We start from the raw sequence: 22,537 nt of genomic DNA, 5'->3' as shown, positions 1-22,537 counted from the left end.
TACTTGACCTCGTCCTCACCAATCTGCCTGCCGCAGATGCATCTGTCCATGACAGTATTGGTAGGAGTGACCACTGCACAGTCCTTGTGGAGACGAAGCCCCGCCTTCACATTGAGGATACCGTCCATTGTGTTGTGTGGCACTATCACCGTGATAAATGGGATAGATTTCGTACAGATCTAGCAATGCAAAACTGAGCATCCATGAGGCGCTGTGGGCCATCAGCAGCAGCAGAATTGTACTCAACCACAATCTGTAACCTCATGGCCCGGCAGAGCCGCCACTCTACCATTGCCATCAAGCCAGGAGACCAACCCTGGTTCAATGAAGAGTGCAAAGGGCATGCCAGGAGCAGCACCAGGCATACCCAAAAATGAGGTATCAACCTGGTGAAGCTACAACAGAGGACTACTTGCATGCCAAACTGCGTAAGCAGCATGCGATAGACAGAGCTAAGCGATCCCATAACCAATGGATCAGATCTAAACTCTTCAATCCTGCCACATCCAGCCGTGAATGGTGGTGAACAATTAAACAACTAACTGGAGGAGGTGGCTCCACAAATATCCCCATCCTCAATGATGGGGGAGCCCAGCACATTAGTGCGAAAGATAAGGCTGAAGCATGTGCAACAATCTTCAGCCAGAAGTGCGGAGTTGATGATCCATCTCAGCCTCCTCCTGAAGTCCCCAGCATCACAGATGCCAGACTTCAGCCAATTCAATTCATCCCGCGTGATATCAAGAAACGACTGAAGGCACTGAAAACTGCAAAAGCTATGGGCCCTGACAATATTCCGGCAATAGTACTGAAGACCTGCGCTCCAGAACTTGCGGCACCCCTAGCCAAGCTGTTCCAGTACAGCTACAACACTGGCACCTACCCAGCAATGTGGAAAATTTCCCAGGTATGTCCTGTACACAAAAAGCAGGACAAGTCCAACCCGGTCAATTACTGCCCCATCAGTCTACTCTCAATCATCAGTAAAGTGATGGAAAGTGTCATCAACAGAGCTATCAAGCAGTACTTTCTTAGCAATAACCTGCTCCGTGATGCTCAGTTTGGGTTCCGACAGGGCCACTCAGCTCCTGACCTCATCACAGCCTTGGTTCAAACATGGACAAAAGAGCTGAAATCAAGAGGTGAGGTGAGGTGACTGCCCTTGACATCAAGGCAGCATTTGACCGAGTGTGGCATGAAGGAGTCCTAGCAAAACTGAGGTCACTGGGAATCAGGGGGAAAACTCTCCGCTAGTTGGAGTCATACCTAACGCAAAGGAGGATGTTTGTGGTTGTTGGAGGTCAATCATCTGAGCTCCAGGACATCATTGCAGGAGTTCCCCAGAGTAGAGTCCTAGACCCAACCATCTTCAGCTGCTTCAACAATGACCTTCCTTCAATCATAAGATCAGAAATGGGGATGTTCGCTGATAATTGCACAACGTTCAGCACCATTTGCAACCCCTCAGATACTGAAGCAGTCCATGTAGAAATTCAGGATGACCTGGACAATATCCAGGCTTGGGCTGATAAGTGGCAAGTAACATTCATGCCACACAAGTGCCAGGCAATGACCATCTCCAACAAGACAGAATCTAACCATCTCCCCTTGACATTCAACAGCATTACCATCGCTGAATCCTCCACTATCAACATCCTAGGGACAACCATTGACCAGAAACTGAACTAGAGTAGCCATATAAATACCATGGCTACACGAGCAGGTCAGAGGCTAGGAATTCTGCGGCGAGTAACTCACCTCCTGACTCCCCAAAGCCTGTCCACCATCTACAAGGCACAAGTCAGGAGTGTGATGGAATACTCTCCACTTGCCTGGATGGGTGCAGCTCCAACAACACTCAAGAAGCTCAACACCATCCAGGACAATGCAGCCCACTTGATTGGCACTCCATCCTCAAACATTCACTCCCTCCACCGCCGACGCACAGTGGCAGCAGTGTGTACCATCTACAAGATGCACTGCACCAATGCACCAAGGCTCCTTAGACAGCACCTTCCAAACCTGCGACCTCTACCAACTGGAAGGACCAGGGCAGCAAATGCATGGGAACACCATGGGAACACCACCACCTGCAAGTTCCCCTCCAAGTCACACACCATCGTGACTTGGAACTATATCGCCGTTCCTTCAATGTCGCTGGGTCAAAATCCTCAAACTCCCTTCCTAACAGAACTGTGGGTATACCTACCCCACATGGACTGCAGCAGTTCAAGAAAGCAGCTCACCACCACCTTCTCAAGGGTAATTAGGGATGGGCAATAAATGCTGGCCTAGCCAGCGACGTCCACATCCCATGAATGAATAAAAAAAAAATCCAATGTGGATCTGACCACCCGCACTCTTACTAATAAGGCTTACTTACCAAGATCAAGATGAATGCTGGGAACAAACGAGTTGAGAAAGAACATGAAGATAACGAATCCCAAAACAGTTGAGCATTTCAACAGTAGGGCTTTGTCCATTATCCTGTGCTGCAAAGATATAATCAATAAAAAAAATCTTTGTGTAAAAATTGCAGCTTACTTCATAAAATCAATGGGACAGAAAAGTAAAATCAAATCACATTATCAAATCTTGGTCTCTGTGCGCAGAAGGAAAGACGGTGGACTAATACAGGCACAGGTCTACACGGCAATCAATAATTCTTCTCAGAGTTTTGACATGCTGCAAATCAATTTTTGATCATTTTTAATAATTTTTTTAATGGTAACCTACGACCCAGAGCAGGCTTTTGTTCTCATCTTATCCAAGTTAGAAAATCTTGCACAGTTCCTTACATTAATATAAGGCATATATCTGGCCTCTAAATGCTTTAAGGGGAAGTCTTGGAGGGTATGCAGTGCAAATTCACCACAATGACACCAGGGCTTAAAGAGTTAAATTATAAGAATAGGTTGTGTTCCCTTTAGTTTAGAATATTAAAGTTGGGGGGGGGCGGGGTTGGTGTGCGGGGTGGTGGTGACCTGATGGTTTTCAAAAGAATAAAGGGATTTGATAGGTTTGATACACAGAAACTATTTGAGAGTGATAGATTTGTATTAGACAAGTAGTCAGCGATTACTGCTTAAAATAAACTAGGAAGAGTTGATCATACCTAATAAAACTCTGGTGTCTCCTGCCACATCCACCGTTGATTATTTGATTTTAAGAAATTTAAGGACATGGAATCACAGGGCAGAGCACCATCAAGGATGAAAATGAGTAGGAAAGAAGGTGGAAAAGTTTAGGTGTTAGACCCTTCAGATTGTAAGCAGAATGGAAGACTTGGGGAGGTTAGTGGTGCTGGCGCCTGTGCAGTGGCACTGGAAGCTGTTGCCGGGGACAACCCCCTCCATTTAAATGAGCCCCCATGCGAAATATTGCGGGGGCTCAGCGGCAGTGGATCCATCCGAGCAGACAGCCGAGATCAGAGCATGCCGCCTCAATTTGAGGCGCACTCATAAAATTCAGCCCCATAAATGGGTTTTCTTTCAGATCAGTTTAAGTCCCATTATATGACAGAACACAAAAGTCCGAGTGTATCAGGCCTGTGTCCTCAGTACCTTGCTCTACGGCAGCGAGGCCTGGACAACGTATGCCAGCCAAGAGCGACGTCTCAATTCATTCCATCTTCGCTGCCTTCGGAGAATACTTGGCATCAGGTGGCAGGACTATATCTCCAACACAGAAGTCCTTGAAGCGGCCAACATCCCCAGCTTATACACACTACTGAGTCAGCGGCGCTTGAGATGGCTTGGCCATGTGAGCCGCATGGAAGATGGCAGGATCCCCAAAGACACATTGTACAGCGAGCTCGCCACTGGTATCAGACCCACCGGCCGTCCATGTCTCCGTTATAAAGACGTCTGCAAACGCGACATGAAATCGTGTGACATTGATCACAAGTCGTGGGAGTCAGTTGCCAGCATTCGCCAGAGCTGGCGGGCAGCCATAAAGACAGGGCTAAATTGTGGCGAGTCGAAGAGACTTAGTAGTTGGCAGGAAAAAAGACAGAGGCGCAAGGGGAGAGCCAACTGTGCAACAGCCCCAACAAACAAATTTCTCTGCAGCACCTGTGGAAGAGCCTGTCACTCCAGAATTGGCCTTTATAGCCACTCCAGGTGCTGCTTCACAAACCACTGACCACCTCCAGGCGCGTATCCATTGTCTCTCGAGATAAGGAGGCCCAAAAGAATATGACAGATACAGTGTTATATTCTAATTTTAAAGGGTAAAGGTTAAACCTTTCTTACCGTTTTCTGCAGTTCCTGAATGTTGGTTTCCCAGTTTTTGTCCTCTTGGGAAATTTGTCTGAAATATGTAAAGTTGTAAAGTTATAAATTTACAAAAGGAAATCAATGTATCCAAATGTTGCAGTGATTAATTCAAAATAAAATGAAACCATAAAAAGGCTCGGAAAATTTGCTAAACTTTGCACCCTGATGTAATCCACAAGTGAGACATTAGCAAACTCTATTTAAGAATTCCACACCTAAAATTCAAAGGATGTTGATTTCAGAATTAAATTTGTGCATTTTTTTTTGGAGTAAATTGATCGAGAGGATTTCAGTAATGTTTCCCAGTTTAATTTCTCTGCTTTACCCTCCTTCATTTCACCAAATGCAGAAAACATCACTCCTAGGACATAGGATTGGTAATTCAGAGTTGCAATGATGCTCAGCTCAGTTCTGCAGAGATGTGACTCACAACCGCTGTGGAAGATATCACCTTAAAGAATACCCCTCAAGGATAAACCTCACTGCTGCTTCTGCATGTCTAAACCCAGACTAAATGACGGGCATAAAGCATATCGGAGGTTTAGGAATTTAACCCATGGCAGAATCCCACCCTAAAAAACTATAACGAGACTAACCTAAGAAACACACCAGGTTCACCCATGGCCAAACAAGACATAAAGTCCACCATACTGAGCTTCCAGTGGGATTCATCCAAAGAGGAAAACCCCACCTTATGTCTGGTCTATTTCATTAATCAACAACTAACATCTTTTCCCATTATGATTACACTGAATGGCAAACCTAGCGTTGGTTAACCTTGTCAAAGTGCTTTATTATCTTTTACGTCATGATGGAAAATACAAACAAAATAACTCAACATATCGCTCTCCCTGCAATTTGAACCATCAAGAAGTCAACAGCAGCAATGTTATGGAAACAACATCACCTCCAAGTTCCCTTCCAAGTCACACACCATTCTGAGTTGGACATATATCATTTCTCATTCATTGTCACTGGGTCAATATCCCGGACTTCCCTACCTCGTGCCACAAGATCACCACCAGAACTGTGGGGAAGCATGTTGAGGAAACAGTAGCATGGTGATTTTGTTACTGAACTAGTAATTGAGAGGCCTTGACTAATGATCCAGTGACATGAGTTCAAATCCCACAATTTAAATTAAATTAATTAAATAATCTTGAATACAAAACTAGGTGACAATACTGTTGTAAAAATCCATCAGGTTCACTGATTTCCGTCGGGGAAGGAAGCCTGTTTTTCTTACCCAGTTAGGCCCAACTGTGATTCCAGACCCACAGCAATGTTTTTTGACTCTTAACTGCCCTCTGAAATGGCCTAGCAAGCCACTCAGTTGTATTCAAGAAGGTGGTTTACCATTACCTTCTCAAGGGCAATTAAGGATGGGCAATAAATACTGCATTGTCAGCAACACTCATGTCCAGTGAATATTTTTTTTTTAAACTGCTGCAGTTCAAGGAGAAGGCCCAATGTTACCTTTTTAGGACAACTAGGGATGGAGAATAAATGTGGCCTTGCCAACTTTGCTGATATACAGAGAACAAATAAAGAAAACTCAATGGAAACACGTTGGTTTTCAACTTCCTCGAATGCACAGAGAGCTGGATTTTGTTCCCAGCCCAATGTCGGGTTCCATGGCCGGGGGCTGCTAGAGAATCGGAGCAGCAGTGGTCACAATGGAACCCGACACCAGGATTGCTGGGCCCGATCTTCCTGGGGGTGGGATAGGCCAACGTCGGCCTTCCTGCCCAGAGGCCAATTGAGGCCCTTAAGAGGCCTATTGATGGACAATTAAGGGCCTCTTCCTGCTACCACTGGGATCTTACCAATGGCGGGGGGGGGCCTCCGCCATGCAGGAAGCATACCTTGGAAAATGAGGCACCCTCCCTACAGGCTTGGGGGGGGGGGTTCACTCCTTCGTGGGCAATTCATGGCCCACAGAGGACCTCCCCCCCCACCCCACAGGAACCACTGTACCCCTGGGAACCCCTCTGGACCGAACGCCCACCTCCCCACCACCTCCTTGCCGGGGACTTCTGGATCGGCCCCGATGACCCCGCCTCACCTACCTCGGGTCCAGGGTTCCAACGCCAAAGGCCTCTGCAGTACCAGCAGTAGCCACCACTCCCAGAGGCGCTGCCGATACTGTTGAGCTGCCAGCCCTGTGATTGGCCAGCAGTTCTTGAGGGCAGGATCCCCATCCCTATTACATGTTTAAAGGCCTTCAAATTTAATGGCCAAAGACCGGAGGATCGCTCCGGGGACCTGAAAAAGTGCAGAGGCGGGGTTCTCCCCGACTCTTCAGCCCAATGCTGGAACCCCCGCCTCCTGCACAAAATCCAGCCCTTATGTTCTGAACTCCTCAGATGAACCATTTGCTTTGAAAGTACTTGAGAAACAACAGAAATGTTTGTACCATTAATCAGAATATATAATGCTTGAAAATTAATGGTTTAAAGGGGGTAGGGAAGGGAAGAAAAGTCTTTTGAGATCATTACATTTCTATTAGTCCACACAGCAGCCATGCTATCTTTTGAGCAGTAAAAATCCTTTACGAGTCCTTCTTGAATTTTTCTTGCGCTCCAAGTACAAAGACCACAGGCCAGGCGGTGCGCACATGCTTAGCATTGTTAAATCTATGATAAAGAATCATAAAATCTTCCAGCACAGGTGGAGGCCATTTGTCCTATCATGTCTATGGTGGCTCTTTGAAAGACTTATCCAGTTAGTCTCACTCCTCTGCTCTTTCCCATAGCCTGGCAAACGTTTCCTTTTCAAAGAAGCATCTAAGTACTTTTTGACAGATACCATTGAATCTGCTTCCACCATTCTTTCAGACAGTGCACTCCAGATCTTAACAACTCACTGCGTGAAAAAAATAATTCTTCTCATCTTTGCCAATTATCTTAAATCTGTATCCTTTGATTATTGACACAACTGCCACTGGAAACAGTTTGTTCCAAACTATTCTATCAAAACCTCTCATCATATTGAACCATAACTAAAGGACATACTGGCCAGGATTTAATGAGGAGGTGGTGGCCTCGCCCACCAGCTGCAAAGTCAGGGGCAAGCCCGTCTCCACCAGCCCTGAAGCCTCGACCATATTTTACAGCCCTCAGGCAGTTAATTGCTTGTGGTCGTGGTTTCAAACCCTCTTGGGCAGGGTGTCCCACCTCCTAGAGCTGCCAGCCAATCAGAGGGCCAGCAGCTCTTCAGTCCCAGCATCGCCACCAGGAGCCGTGGCCACTGCTGGGACTGCAGCAATCCCCAAAGCAGCAGCCATCGAGGAGGTCCGGAGCAGGTCAGTGATGTCAGGGATCGTCGGAGCAAATCAGACAGGCCCCGGTGAGGGATTGGGGGATCGATTGCAAGGGCGGGGCAGGGCAGCTTCCTGTGAAGGTTGCCCTTGCTGCTTTGACCCTCCGTGGGGCACATGGCACCCGACCATAGGCACCCCCACACCCACCATGGCCACAGGGAGGCCATCAGGTTTTACTGAGAGGCCTCCCCAGGTGGCAAAGAGACCATCTGCCATTGGTAAAATACCAGCAGCGGTGGGAAAGGGCCCTTAAATGGCTATTAATTAGCCACGTAAGGGCCTCCATTGTCCCAAGGACGGGTGGACCTCCCGCCACCTTTCCTGTCGCTGATAAAATACCATCAGAAGCAGGCCCAGCGCCCCTGCCATCCCAACCTATTTTAAGCGCCTCCCAGCCCTCTCCTGTTGGGGGGCATAAAATTCCAGCCACTGTTACTGACCCCTCACCAGCTGTGAAATCCAGTTTCCAAAATAATATGAGGATGCTTCCTCTGAGCCCAGTTAGCGACTCTTGAATTAATGATTTAAGTGTCTTAACTCTTCTTTGCAGATATGATTAAAACAGTGTTGAAAGTTCCCCTGATGGCTTACTGCCTAAATGCAACACATAGTGTGGCATTAAGCAACACAGCCCAGAAGGTTGCAGGTTCAAATCCCAGTCTGTGACAAGTTTGTTGATTTCAACCAGGGCAACAGTTTGAAGAGTTCTGCTTGGCATCAGTGTCTCGGCTTAACGAGGAGGAAAGGAAAAAAAATCAGTCTGCTTTCCTGGTCCTGATTGCTATCCAGAAATTTACTGCTGCTCTGATCCGCAGGGATGATGGACAGAACAAGGTTTCCCAGGTTCCATCTGTTATACAATGTCCCACATTTGGTCCATATGATCTTCTAGATTGGGTTTGATTGTCCAAGGAGGTTGGGGATGAATCTTTCAGGGCATTTTTTCCCTTATGAGCCCTGGCTTTATCCTCTATGTCTCACCCAGAATGTGAGAGGTGTGGATGGAAAGTGTCTCCAGCCATCATGGTGTGTGAGGCAGGCCTGGTAGACTAATTGGCCTTTCCTGCTTGTCAATCTCATATATTGCTATGTTCTAGTTTCCCAATCAAAAGAAGAGTGCGTCCGGGATGTGTTATGTTCAACCTGTACACTGAAGCTATCTTCAGAGACATAGAACATCTATCAGGTTGCAATATTGGTGGGTTGAACATTAACAACTTGAGATATGCAGATGATACTACACTGTTTGCAGAGTCAGAGGAGGCCCTACAGGAAATTGTGAACATAGTGAATGCAAGGAGTGTGGAATAGGGATTAAAAATGAATGTGAAGAAAACCAAGACAATGGTGATAAGCAGAGACTTAACCTTGGAAGTGAAAATTGAAGTAAATGGACAAGTCCTGGAAAAAGTGAAAAGGTTTACATACATTGAGCATCTTATCACAGATGATGGGAGATCTGACTGTGAGATTCGAAGGAGAATTGAGATAGCCAAGACCAGCTTTGTCAAAGAACAAAGAACAAAGAACAAAGATAATTACAGCACAGGAACAGGCCCTTCGGCCCTCCAAGCCTGCGCCGATCCAGATCCTCTCTCTAAACATGTCGCCTATTTTCTAAGGTTCTGTATCTCTTTTCTTCCTGCCCATTCATGTATCTGTCTAGATACATCTTAAAAGACTCCATCGTGCCCGCATCTACCACCTCCGCTGGCAATGCGTTCCAGGTGCCCACCACCCTCTGCGTAAAGAACTTTCCACGCATATCCCCCCTAAACTTTTCCCCTTTCACTTTGAACTCGTGTCCTCTAGTAATTGAAACCCCCACTCTGGGAAAAAGCCTCTTGCTATCCACCCTGTCTATACCTCTCATGATTTTGTACACCTCAATCAGGTCCCCCCTCAACCTCCGTCTTTCTAATGAAAATAATCCTAATCTGCTCAACCTCTCTTCATAGCTAGCGCCCTCCATACCAGGCAACATCCTGGTGAACCTCCTCTGCACCCTCTCCAAAGCATCCACATCCTTTTGATAATGTGGCGACCAGAACTGTACGCAGTATTCCAAATGTGGCCGAACCAAAGTCCTATACAACTGTAACATGACCTGCCAACTCTTGTACTCAATGCCCCGTCCGATGAAGGAAAGCATGCCGTATGCCTTCTTGACCACTCTATTTACCTGCGTTGCCACCTTCAGGGAACAGTGGACCTGAACACCCAAATCTCTCTGGACATCAATTTTCCCCAGGACTTTTCCATTTACTGTATAGTTCACTCTTGAATTGGATCTTCCAAAATGCATCACCTCGCATTTGCCCTGATTGAACTCCATCTGCCATTTCTCTGCCCAACTCTCCAATCTATCTATATTCTGCTGTATTCTCTGACAGTCCCCTTCACTATCTGCTACTCCACCAATCTTAGTGTCGTCTGCAAATTTGCTAATCAGTCCACCTATACTTTCCTCCAAATCATTAATGTATATCACAAACAACAGTGGTCCCAGCACGGATCCCTGTGGAACACCACTGGTCACACGTCTCCATTTTGAGAAACTCCCTTCTACTGCTACTCTCTGTCTCCTGTTGCCCAGCCAGTTCTTTATCCATCTAGCTAGTACACCTTGGACCCCAAGCGCCTTCACTTTCTCCATCAGCCTGCCATGGGGAACCTTATCAAACGCCTTACTGAAGTCCATGTATATGACATCGACAGCCCTTCCCTCATCAATCAACTTTGTCACTTCCTCAAAGAATTCTATTAAGTTGGTAAGACATGACCTTCCCTGCACAAAACCATGTTGCCTATCACTGATAAGCCCATCTTCTTCCAAATGGGAATAGATCCTATCCCTCAGTATCTTCTCCAGCAGCTTCCCTACCACTGACGTCAGGCTCACCGGTCTATAATTACCTGGATTATCCCTGCTACCCTTCTTAAACAAGGGGACAACATTAGCAATTCTCCAGTCCTCCGGGACCTCACCCGTGTTTAAGGATGCTGCAAAGATATCTGTTAAGGCCCCAGCTATTTCCTCTCTCGCTTCCCTCAGTAACCTGGGATAGATCCCATCCGGACCTGGGGACTTGTCCACCTTAATGCCCTTTAGAATACCCAACACTTCCTCCCTCCTTATGCCGACTTGACCTAGAGTAATCAAACATCTGTTCCTAACCTCAACATCCGTCATGTCCCTCTCCTCGGTGAATACCGATGCAAAGTACTCGTTTAGAATCTCACATATTTTCTCTGAGTCCAAGCATAACATTCCTCCTTTGTCCTTTAGTGGGCCAATCCTTTCTCTAGTTACCCTCTTTCTCCTTATATATGAATAAAAGGCTTTGGGATTTTCCTTAACCCTGTTTGCTAAAGATATTTCATGACCCCTTTTAGCCCTCTTAATTCCTCATTTCAGATTGGTCCTACATTCCCGATATTCTTTCAAAGCTTCGTCTTTCATCAGCCGCCTAGACCTTATGTATGCTTCCTTTTTCCTCTTAGCTAGTCTCACAATTTCACCTGTCATCCATGGTTCCCTAATCTTGCCATTTCTATCCCTCATTTTCACAGGAACATGTCTCTCCTGCACGCTAATCAACCTCTCTTTAAAAGCCTCCCACATATCACATGTGGATTTACCTTCAAACAGCTGCTCCCAATCTACATTTCCCAGCTCCTGCCGAATTTTGGTGTAGTTGGCCTTCCCCCAATTTAGCACTCTCCCTTTTGGACCACTCTCGTCTTTGTCCATGAGTCAGAATGAAGGACTTGCTAATATCAAAGAAAGTGACCCTGAATCTTAGGAAAAAAATGCTAAGGTGTTACATTTTGTCATCTATGTTATATGCCTTGGAGACATGAACAACAAACAAAGAGACTATTGATAAGCTGTATTCGAGATGTGGACAAATTGGAGGATATTCTGCATATCCTACACAGACAGAAAGACTAATGAGGAAGTGCTGGAAATGCCTGGGAGAAAAGAAGAAATTAGTGCATAATATCAAAGAGAGAAAGATACAATACTTCGGTCACATCATTAGAGCAGAAGGTAGACAGAGACAATTATTGGAAGGAAAGATCGATGGAAAATGTAGGAGAGGGAAGCAGAGAAGAAAATAGATGACAGATATAATGGACTGGATGCAGCTGATCCATGCAGAATGTGTAAGGACAGCACAGGACAGACAGAGGTGGAGATCCATAACAGTCAACCTTCTGTAAAGAAAATTACACCAACGAGCAAACAAATGTTCTACGACCCCTGCGCCTACTGAAACCCTTATCTACACTCTCACCACATCAAGAACCAATTCCTCTTATGCTTTCTCAAGTGGCCTTGTTCCACCAGCATTAACAAACTTCAGCTAATCCAGAACTCTGCCTTATTTGAGCTTTTTCCCACACTAAGGCCTATATAAAGGGTCCCACATAGATGCTAGTTGAATTAATAATCTTAAATCTGAGATCGATAGAATTTTTTATAGCCAAGGCTATTAAGGGATATAGCTAGAAATTTAAAATCAGATAGTAAGAGTTTCTATAGATACTTAAAAAAGAGTTAACAAACTGAATGTTGGTCCTATAGAAAGTGAGTCTGGGGAATTAATAAGGGAAAATAAGGAGATGGCAGATGAATTGAACAGCTATTTTGCATCAGACTTCACTGTTAAGGATACAAGTAACATCCTAGAAATAGCTGTAATTCAGGAAATGGAAGGGAGGGAGGAACTCAAGAAAATTACAATTACCAGGGAAGTGGTACTGAGCAAATTATTGGAGCCTTGGGCTGACAAGTCCCCAGGCCCTGATGGACTTCATCCTAGGGTCTTAAAAGAAGTGGCTATTCAGATAGTTGATGCATTGGTTTTAATTTTCCAAAATTCCCTAGATTCGGGGAAGGTTCCATTAGATTGGAAAATAGCGAATGTAACTCCTTTATTCAAAAAGGGAAGGAGACAGAAAGCAGGAAACTACAGACCAGTTAGCTTAACATCTGTCTTAGGAAAAATGTTGAAAGCTATTATTAAAGACATTATAGCAGGGCACTTAGAAAAATTCAAAGTAATCAGGCAGAGTCAACATGGTTTTGTAAAAGGGAAATCATTAACCAATTTATTGGCATACTTTGAAGAAGTAACATGTGCTGTGGATAAAGAAGAACCGATGGATGTACTGTACTTGGATTCCCAGAAGGCATTTGATAAGGTGCTACATCAAAGGGTATTGCGGAAAATAAAGCCTCATAGTGTAGGGGGTAACATTTTGGCATGGATAGTAGATTGGCTAGCTAACAGGAAACAGAGAGTAGGCATAAATGGGTCATTTTCTGGTTGGCAAGATGTAACAAGTGGTGTGTCACAGGGATCAGTGCTGGGGCCTCAACTTTTTACAACTTATATAAATGTCTTGGATGACGGGACCAAAGATATGGTTGCTAAATTTGCCGATGACACAAAGATAGGTAGGAAAGTAAGTTGTGAGGAGGACATAATGAGGCTACAAAGGAATATAGATAGGTTAAATGAGTGGGCAAAGTATAATGTGGGAAAATGTGAAATTGTCCATTTTGACAGGAAGAATAAAAAAGCATATTATCTAAATGGTGAGTGATCGCAGTGTTCTGAGACACAAAGGGATCTGGGTGTCCTACTGCATGGTTAGTATGCAGGTTCAACAAGTAATTAGGAAAGCTAATAGAATGTTATCATTTATTACGTGGGGAATTGAATACAAAAGTAGGGAGGTTATGCTTCAGTTATGCAGGGCATCAGTGAGACCATATCTCGAGTACTGTGTATAGTATTGGTCTCCTTATTTAAGATAGAATGTAAATGCATTGGAAGCAGTTCAGAGAAGGTTTACTAACCTAATACCTGGAATGGGCAGATTGTCTTATGAGGAAAGGTTGGACAAGCTAGGCTTGTATCCATTGGAATTTAGAAGAGTAAGAGACAACTTGATTGAAACATGTAAGATCCTGAGGAATCTTGACAGGGTGGATGTGGAAAGGAGGTTTCCCCTTGTAGAAGAATCTAGAACTAGGGGTCACTGTTTAAAAATAAAGGGTTACCCATTTAAGACAGAGATGAGGAGAAACGTTTTCTCTCAGAGGGTCGTGAGTCTTTGGAACTCTGTTCCTCAAAAGGCAGAAGCAGAGTCTTTAAATATTTTTAAGGCAGAGGTGGATAGATTCTTGATAAGCAATGGGGTGAAAGGTTATCAGGGATAGGCAGGAATGTGGAGTTGAGGTTACAAGCAGATCAGCCATGATCTTATTGAATGGCGGAGTAGGCTCGAGGGGCCGAGCGGCCTACTCCCTAGTTCATATGTTTGTATGGAGTTTGTGGATTAGGATAGAAACCAGCTGTGATCTCACTGAATGATGGAACAGACCTGAGGGACTGAATGGCCTACTCATGTTTCTATATTCCCATAAATCATCGCATGCACCCTCTCTAAGCTTCGCTATCTCTCTTTGAACCAGCAACATTTCAAGACTCTTGGCCTCATTTCAAATTCCTCCTGACATCTCTCTGTCTTTTTCTGAGAAACCTTTCAAAGGCTTCCTTATCCCATCAACTGTACCTTTTGGCTGGCTCACACAATCCCCAACCACCCCCACACCCCAACAATTACTTCTCCTCTTGCTCAGTGCCCGTCTCTCCTCCTTGCTAAAAGCTTAGATAGTCTTTCTATAAAAGGCTACACAAGTGTAAGTTGTTTTTGCAGGAAAGTCCACACATGAGCATCGAGTAACAACTAAACCAGGCTTTTCTGGGATATCTCCCAAGACCAAATAGGCTGCTTGTACTGGCATATTATTAGTATTCAAGCAGTGAAGCTGCTACCTCCCTTTGAACCACATACTGGGATGATTGGGTGCATTCAGGATGTGCAGGCCCAGGAGAAATAGCATAGCTGAAACAGTCTGGCGTTTGGGTTATCTGAAAAAATTAATCATTTCTAGGAGATTTCCAAACATTGATCAATAAACAGACCCTCAATGCTGCTCAGCTATAAGAGCAATGCCAGCTGGCCTGTACCAACTCTTCTTTTTCTTTGCTACCATATCCGTGAGATGGTGAGAATTAAATCAGTGTGAAACCTGGCACAATTAACAGACATTGGGCGGATTGCAGTGGGAACTGAAGTGATGAGGTTGGATATGGAGCATAAATCAGTTGTATTTAAATGCAAATTAGTAAGTCATCCAAAAAGTCAGTTAAAGTTGATAGGCCTGCTAAAGTTAAAAAAATTCCCACTGGGAATTTTCGATGAAGGTAACTGTTCAAGGGCTACACAGGCTATAATTAATTGCAATTCTACAACCTAGCCAATTCTACAACCCAGCCAACAAAGCTTAAACAGCAATGGGCAAACCAAACAAACCTTTGAAATGTCCTTAGCTTTGTCCTGAGCACATTCTCCAGGGTCAGAACCTTTTGCATTAGCAGGCACTTCACCGCGGTTTCTTCTCGACTGGCAGGGTTAATGCGCTGAGCAGTGAGCCTCCAAACATGAATCTCGTGTTTAAGCTCTGGGGGAAATGAAAAACAAAATCAGAAGGATAAATAGGCAGACACAGTACAAAAATGCAGTAGAGCAAGTTAACAGTCACGAGACACAGTAATTGAGTTTTTACACCAACATTTGTCTTGTAGTATTATACCAGCAAAAAGAAGTTATAGATACAGGGGATTTCCCAGGACCTCAAATCTGTGGAATTCTTTGCCTCCCTCAGTTGCCCCCTTCTACTTCCAATCTGCAATCCTTCTAAAATGCAAGTTTAACATCAACTCGTCACTACTGTCATGCAGACCCCCACCTGCCAAGAATGAGGCATATTAATTTTGTCAAATGAACATTGATTTTAAACTGTTGCTGGAGTGAAGAAATTACTTGTTTGATGATCACCAGACACAGGGCTGGAAGGACATTTGCATACTAGGAGACACTGCTTGTGGACACAAAGGACTGCTCCAATTAACCCAAATGGATTTTGATCGTCAAACATTGAAGGTGTAAGGAAGCACATTCCAGAGATTGCTAAGGTAATACATTCCACAAACCTTGCAGAAGAGACTGTTCCAAATAAGGAGCTAGTCACATGACTAACCTGCTGGGCAACCTGGGTTTTTTTGAATTCTACTACACAGAAAGGAACAGAAGGCAGTTCACAACTGAAGCTGGAACAAGGAAGCCTCTCTCTCGCTCTCTCCCAAGCCACCGGACCCACGGAAGACACATAAACCTCAAGATAGAAGACTCTGACTCGAAACAAGTTGAAGCGTGAACTGGGCCCCAATGAACTGCAAGACTTACTGGCAACCAAAGACTCCACATTGAACTTAAAGGACTGTAACTACCAGATATTGCCTCAAATTTTTCCCCTTTATTCCTTCTACTTTTTCAGTCTCGATCCACGTGTATGTTTATCACATATGCATGCTAGTGTTGTCGTGTCACATATTCGTAGTCATTAACCAGATTAGAGTTTAAGATTAATAAACTTCCACCTTTCCTGTTTAAGTCTAAGGAAACCTTCTGATTTCTCTGCCGTACAATTGGAGCAGTGAACAAGGATTCACTGACGGGGGAGCTAAAAACACAGTGTTTCTAAAATTAAATCCTGTTACGGTTAAACCAGGCAAAGGCTGAGAGGGAAGCCCTAGACCCCTTCTCACCTGGTCGTAACACTACTGCTTGATTTATCTAGACTTCCCTCCCAGTCTTTACGAATTTGGTGGTGTCTTGTGTTAGGGACCTTTGCTCTTCATGTAAGTTTTGAAATTGAAAGTAAAAGTCTAACAGCTGAGAAGGCCAAATTCCCACATTATTTTCTAATTTAGCAGAACCTGAATATTAGCTAGTATCACTAATTACCAATAATTTCAAAATTATGAGTGGTTTTGATAGAATAGATAGGGAGAAACCATGTCCACTAGCAGAAGGGTCAGTAACTGGAGAACACATAATTGAGATAATCGGAAAAAGAAGCAGGGAGGGGGTGGGTAGCGGGAGGGGGGGGGGGTGGTGGGTGGTAGGAGGGGGTGGGTAGCGGGAGGGGGGAGGGTGATGGGAGGGGGATGGGGGGAGAATTTTCTTGATGCAGGGAGTTGCTATGGTCCAGAATGCACTGGACTGCCTGAAAAGATGGTGAAAGCAGATTCAATAGTTCAATTGTAACTTTCAAAAGGGAATTGGATAAATGCTTGAAAGGTAGAAAAAAATCAGGGCAACAGGGAGAGAGTGTGGCAGGGGGTGGTGCTGGGTGGGCATTGGTGGGACTAATTGGAAAATTCTTTCAAAGAGCCAGCACAAGCATGATGAACCAAATGGCCTCTTCAGTGCTGCGTGATTCTATGATTGGATTTCAGGATCAAAGAAGATTCTAATTGAAGGGATAGATATGTTGTAAGGAAGCTGCCATCCTCGATGATTCTATGTTTAACAATGTTACTTTGTCAATGTACCAGCACCAAAGAAAATATTTTTCATTTTCGATAACCTTTTAAAACATAATTCTTTCAAAGGAAACCACAAAATTCTTTGTTGTTGTGCCTGGTTCCACGCCATATTGTGTCTCTTACCAAGTTATGAATAGATAAGGAACTATATATGCTGGAAATATGAAACAGGGTAGACAGAATCTGAAATTTAAAAAGAGAAACTACAGGTTCAAATTTCATTATAACTGAGCCAGTTCTACCCAAAATGTCAACCTAACCTTGTACTTTTCAAATGGAGTCTGCTTCTAGCATTTTGTCATTTCTACCAAAAATACCTTTTCCTGAATCCACTCAGATCAATCTGCATCACAATAGCAAGTGGTCCAGACCAACAGGCTGAATTAACCAAATTGGCTGAGGAAATTGGCTAGACGAGCCAAGGAGGTCACCCACTTTAAAAATAAGGAAAGAGTAATAAATTTGTGGCAATAAATCACCAGTTAAAACAATTGATACAAATGGTAGAAATGTGATCAAGGGACAAATAGATGTGTTTCTCGAACAATGGCAAGGTGGACTTAATTAATTAAAAAAAAGCTTATCTAGCCCAGTAGCCTATACCCGTTCTTAAAAATTCTTAGGGCTATTTCTAACATCCAGCGCTCCCAGGGAACACGGGTCAGAGGAGAATACCAATTATACGACTCATACTGGTAGAAAGTGCAGCTTTCCAGCTTGGAGTGTCAGGTTATGGAATTACCCTTCCAATGCTCTCATGTAATTTTTGATTCTTTTCCCACCATTGGGGCAGCATTAACATTGTTCCTTAATGCACTGGTAAGGGACCATGCGGAAGATAAATAACTAGAAATTGATTCTCACTGGGCAAAGTCTAAAGAGGAGAAACTTTTGTTGAATTACCTAATGAATACCTTGCAACTAAAAGAGGAACTGTTAACTTTGACTTTAAACAGTTGTAAATGGGATACTTAAGTATTAAAAATGGTATCGGCCAACTGTGTCTCTAGGATGTCTGCAGTAAATTCTGTGCTACAGTTAACCTTTGGATGGCTAATCCATGTAGGTGGCTGTGATGTGAATAGCCTTTCAGACAGCGCATTCGAGCTCATAGTAACTTGCTACGTAAAAAAATCCTTCTCATCTAACCCATGCTTGTTTTGTCAATTATCTTAATGTCCTCTGGTTACCGACCCTCCTGCCAGTGAAAACAGTTTTTCTTTATCTACTCTATCAAAACCGGTCATAATTATTCCTACCTCAATTCAATCTACCCTTAACCTTTGCTGCTCTAAGAAGAGCAATTTCAGTTTCTCTACACATAACTGAAGTCCCTCATTCCTGGTACCATTCTAGTAAATCGCCTCTGTACCCAGTCCAAGGCCTTGAAAGTGCTAAGGGAACTATTGGATGGAGCACATTAATGTTTTTTGGGTTGATGAGCTATGAGTGACCAATAGCATGACTCGCCCTATCTATCTGCAGTCTTATCAAATAAGAATCAGTTTAATTTAATTATGTAAAATATAACATATAGACCTCACAATTTCCATTGTCTATTTCAATCATTTTAATATCAAGATGTTAAATTGTTAAAAATGTATTGCATTCAGATTTTTCCAACAGTACTGGACCACATTCACCCTTTCAGGTTAAGTTGCTGCATGGTGATTAATGGATCTAAAGAGAAGGATTACAGTGTTTTAAAAGGATTAGAATTGATCATTGAAAAAGAATTCTGCAGAGTGATGTCCCTTAATGACATGCACTGTATTTCCTCAAGCATTCTTTAGTAGGCTATGTGTACAATCTCAAACCAGTTCAAGGATTTATGGCACTTCACAAAAGTCTGCAATGCAAATATGAGTATAACTTTACATCAAATCATACGAAGATAAAGTTATATTTTCACGACAGCTGTTCTGTTGACATTGGTCAATTGAAAAGTAATCGCATTGATGTAAACGGGTAGGAGATTCCAGATGGAGGTGCACATAAAATAGTATTGCCAAAATATATTTTATACAGTCAGTCTCTATATGATTATTTTTAGTCTTTGTGAGGTAGGTCATATCAGCAGCTATTGAAATGCAATTGAAGGCCCAATAACCATGCCAAACAATTTAAACCTGGAAAAAAAAACTTTTCGGAGTTAAAATATACCCTAACTATGTTTGGCTTTAGATTTGATCATGGTTGAAGGGGCTGAGCAATATCAGCTTGGCACAATGGTAGCATGTTTCCCTCTGAGTGAGGTGGTTATGGCTTTGAGCAGCCCCCCCCCACCCCCAGGACTTGAGTGTATAATCCAAGCTGATAGTCGACTGCAATCATGAGGGATGTGCCACGTTGGTGGAGGTGCTCTAACCAACATTCATCCAGCAACCAATATCATCAAAACCGATAACTGCTGATCCATCTCCGTGCTCTGTGTAAAATGGCTGTTGTGTTTCCCTGTATAATTGCAATGATCTCACTGAAAGCAATTCACGAAGCATTAGGTTAGGTATTCTGTCCATGCACAGTTGAAGAACTCTAGTCTTGCCCTTTAGATAATTACAAAGTTTATAGTCTACGTTAGGCTGTATTCTACTCATCAAGATATTTGTAGATACAGGACCAATGAGCATTTTTCACCTAGGATGCAATTTAGCATTTGTCTAGACAATTTAAGATAATTTTCTCATTAATTTGCTAATGTAGTGTGTTACTGGTCCTACACAAAAAGCACAAATTAAGAGTTGCAGAAAGTGCTAGAAATGATGGAACTGGTGCCTTTCATAGTGAATTAAATCAGTGTAACAGGAATGTTGCTATAGAAACACAGATGGTTTAAAAAAATGAGTTTCCATTAAGTGAATAACTAGGCTTTCATTTGGAGACATGGAATGCAACATAGAAATGTCTTTTTATTTTTTTTAAGTACAACTATAGCCTCTAAAGCAACCTTTAACTTTTTAAATAATCTGAATGCATTAGCTGACTGGTGCTGACTGCGAGTCTGGTATATTTTCTCATTTCTGGCTGTATTTAGAATGTGGCACTGTGTTCCCAATTAAATCCCTTGACAGCTGAGATTTACGTTATTACAATCTGTGATAGATGGCTGAAGTGAGAATAGACTTCAGTGGGTCTCATTAGTCTGGAGTTCAGGAGTCTTCAGTAAAATGAAATGCAATTTGCAGGAGTCAAAATCCATTGTCCTGCATTTCACCATGAGGATATAAATAGGGAGCATAACTATTATATAATTGATTTTTAGTTTCACTTTCACCCCTGCTGTGTGTGAGGATCTAAATCCCTTTAATCTTTTTAATTGTACTTTCCAATTACAAAGCAAAATGGGAAAATCTGCTTGTTTTTTTCCTATCTTCAACATATCAACCAGTTCAATGAACTAAAGTGACTAAAGATGACTGCTCCTCTTCATTTAGGTCCAGGACCTATTCTCCTTTCCATTCTCTTTACACGCCCATATGTTTTAAGTTCTACCTGCCATAGGAATTGATTCAAATTGCCTGTTTCCTTCTGTTTTTCTCAAATGGCTCAAATTGTTCTCACTAGCAGCAGTTTACACCAACCAGGTATCATTGCCATTACTTTCAATTTGTGAAAGGAATCCTGGGTCCAAGCTTGAATCTAGAAAAGAAAGGTCTTTGCTTAATGTTTCTTTCCACAACTTCACAATGAGGAAGAAAACATGCAACAACCACCACTACGTGGGGAACCCCATTGGTTACCTTGGAAAATGCCCCAGTCCAAACCTTTCTCAAGACTTATGACCATATCTGCAGCTGTATCTGAGCATGCAATTGACCAAAACTTTTGAGATTGAGTCAATGGGATGAGGAAAATGAGGCCCAATTACAAAGTAAATCCACGCAGTCCCTAATCATAGTAATAACGTGCACACAAATGCCCCTCAGGGTGCTGTTGGCTGCTAGTTATAGGAGCATCAATAGGGCTCCCAGTAACATTGGTTCCAATTTTTAACTTCCCAGCCTGGCAGAAACTGGGTAGGGACACAGTTAAAATAAAGGCAATGACTTACCTCCTCCAATCCTGCTGCCTTCCATCATCCTGATGTTAACCTGTGCTTTTGAGTAGGCAAGAGCACCTGCCACAAGCTGGTGAGGTCTTGTTTAAATATGTAGATTGGGTTCCAGTGATGCCATCGCTACCCAGTTTGCAATTTTAGTTTGAGGCCTGAGCAGGGAAGCAGTGACAGCTTCCCTGTCAGGCCAGACTTGCTGGTGGTGGGGATTGTGGTCTGGAAGAGGCCCAGGAAGGTACGTTTTTAAATTGTATTTTGTTTCCTGGTGGGCCAGGAGGAAAAAGAGTGCCTTCGTCCTCCCTTGCCCTGGGAAACCCTCCCTCCCCTGATTGTGTCCAGAGCACCCCTTGTCTTCCCATTTACCATACCATGGATCTTTCCTGTGGGTTCCTGCTCTAGCCGCGTTTGAGCGGGAGTCCGGGAAAATTAATGGAATTGAGGTCCAGCTGGCCGATCCTCCACATCCCCATACCCCCCAGGTACGTTTCAGGGTTCACACACATGTTTCCAAACAGTACCACCGCACCCCGCCCCCACCACCCCTCCACCCCACTCCCCTGTTAATATCTGGGCCAGTATATCAAAGTAATATGGTCAAGAAGCTCTGGAATAAAGAGCTTCTGATAAACACCGCTGGCTGGTGTTGACATCATGTGAAAAGAGGATCTGGCTGAACTGTGTCAAACCCTATGAATAAATAACTTGCTGACTCTCACCATTGGGGCTTATATGTGGCAAGGCCCTGGATGTGGTCGGCAGCTGTGGCATTGCATTTGAACCCAAACATGAGTCATTGGGCTGGATTTTATTTGCGCGCCGCACTCCATGGCGGCATGCTTTGAACTTGGCAGCCTTCTGACACGGAAGTGCGGCCACACAGCCCCTGCAATATTGCATAGAGGGGGCGGCTGCCGCATCCCCGGCAACAGCATCCGGCATCACCGCACAGGCAGCGGTGCCATTTTTAAAGGACTTCAAGCCCTTCAGTTACAATTTAAAATTAAAAGGTCCCGATCTCCGGGAAATGAAAATAAATTTTAATTTCAACTCTAAATCCCATCTCCCACCCCGCAATGTGTAATTTATATATTCATTGCCCTCTCCTCCCATAATGAATTTTTATTAATATCCCAAACCACCTCCCCCCACCGAAATTTGTTCCGTATGACCCTCAATCACTTCCCACCATTTCCACAGTTAATAAAAATTGTTTTCCCCACTCCCCCACCTCTCCGACCTGAAAATTTTATTCCTCCCCCCTCCCACCAGGTTCTTGCCTCGGAACTCCGTACAGAGGCGCACGAGGCGCGTTCGGCGGCCGTATAATCGCGTGAGATGGCCACTGCCTGCAGGTAAATTAATTTAAATCTCATTATTGTTCATTTAAATATTTAGATGAAACCCCACCGCC

The 22,537-nt window shown here is 43.7% G+C and overlaps 1 protein-coding gene across 3 annotated transcripts in view; it reads right to left on the bottom strand.

Moving 5' to 3' along the window:
• Positions 1-22,537, bottom strand: part of oca2 (oculocutaneous albinism II) — a 546,813-nt gene that overhangs the window by 164,075 nt on the left and 360,201 nt on the right. For all 3 annotated transcript variants that reach the window (XM_068032789.1, XM_068032790.1, XM_068032791.1), the window contains exons 16-18: positions 14,995-15,142; positions 4,254-4,311; positions 2,384-2,492 (exon numbers count right to left, since the gene is read on the bottom strand). In XM_068032789.1, the coding sequence (XP_067888890.1) occupies positions 2,384-2,492; positions 4,254-4,311; positions 14,995-15,142 (315 nt within the window). The remainder of the gene's footprint in view (positions 1-2,383; positions 2,493-4,253; positions 4,312-14,994; positions 15,143-22,537) is intronic.

The sequence above is a fragment of the Heterodontus francisci genome, chromosome 6 (genome assembly GCF_036365525.1).
Source record: "Heterodontus francisci isolate sHetFra1 chromosome 6, sHetFra1.hap1, whole genome shotgun sequence".
In the NCBI taxonomy this organism is placed as follows: Eukaryota; Metazoa; Chordata; class Chondrichthyes; order Heterodontiformes; family Heterodontidae; genus Heterodontus; species Heterodontus francisci.
The sequence above is the reverse complement of the archived record's forward strand: the minus strand, read 5'-3'. Positions and strand labels throughout refer to the sequence as shown.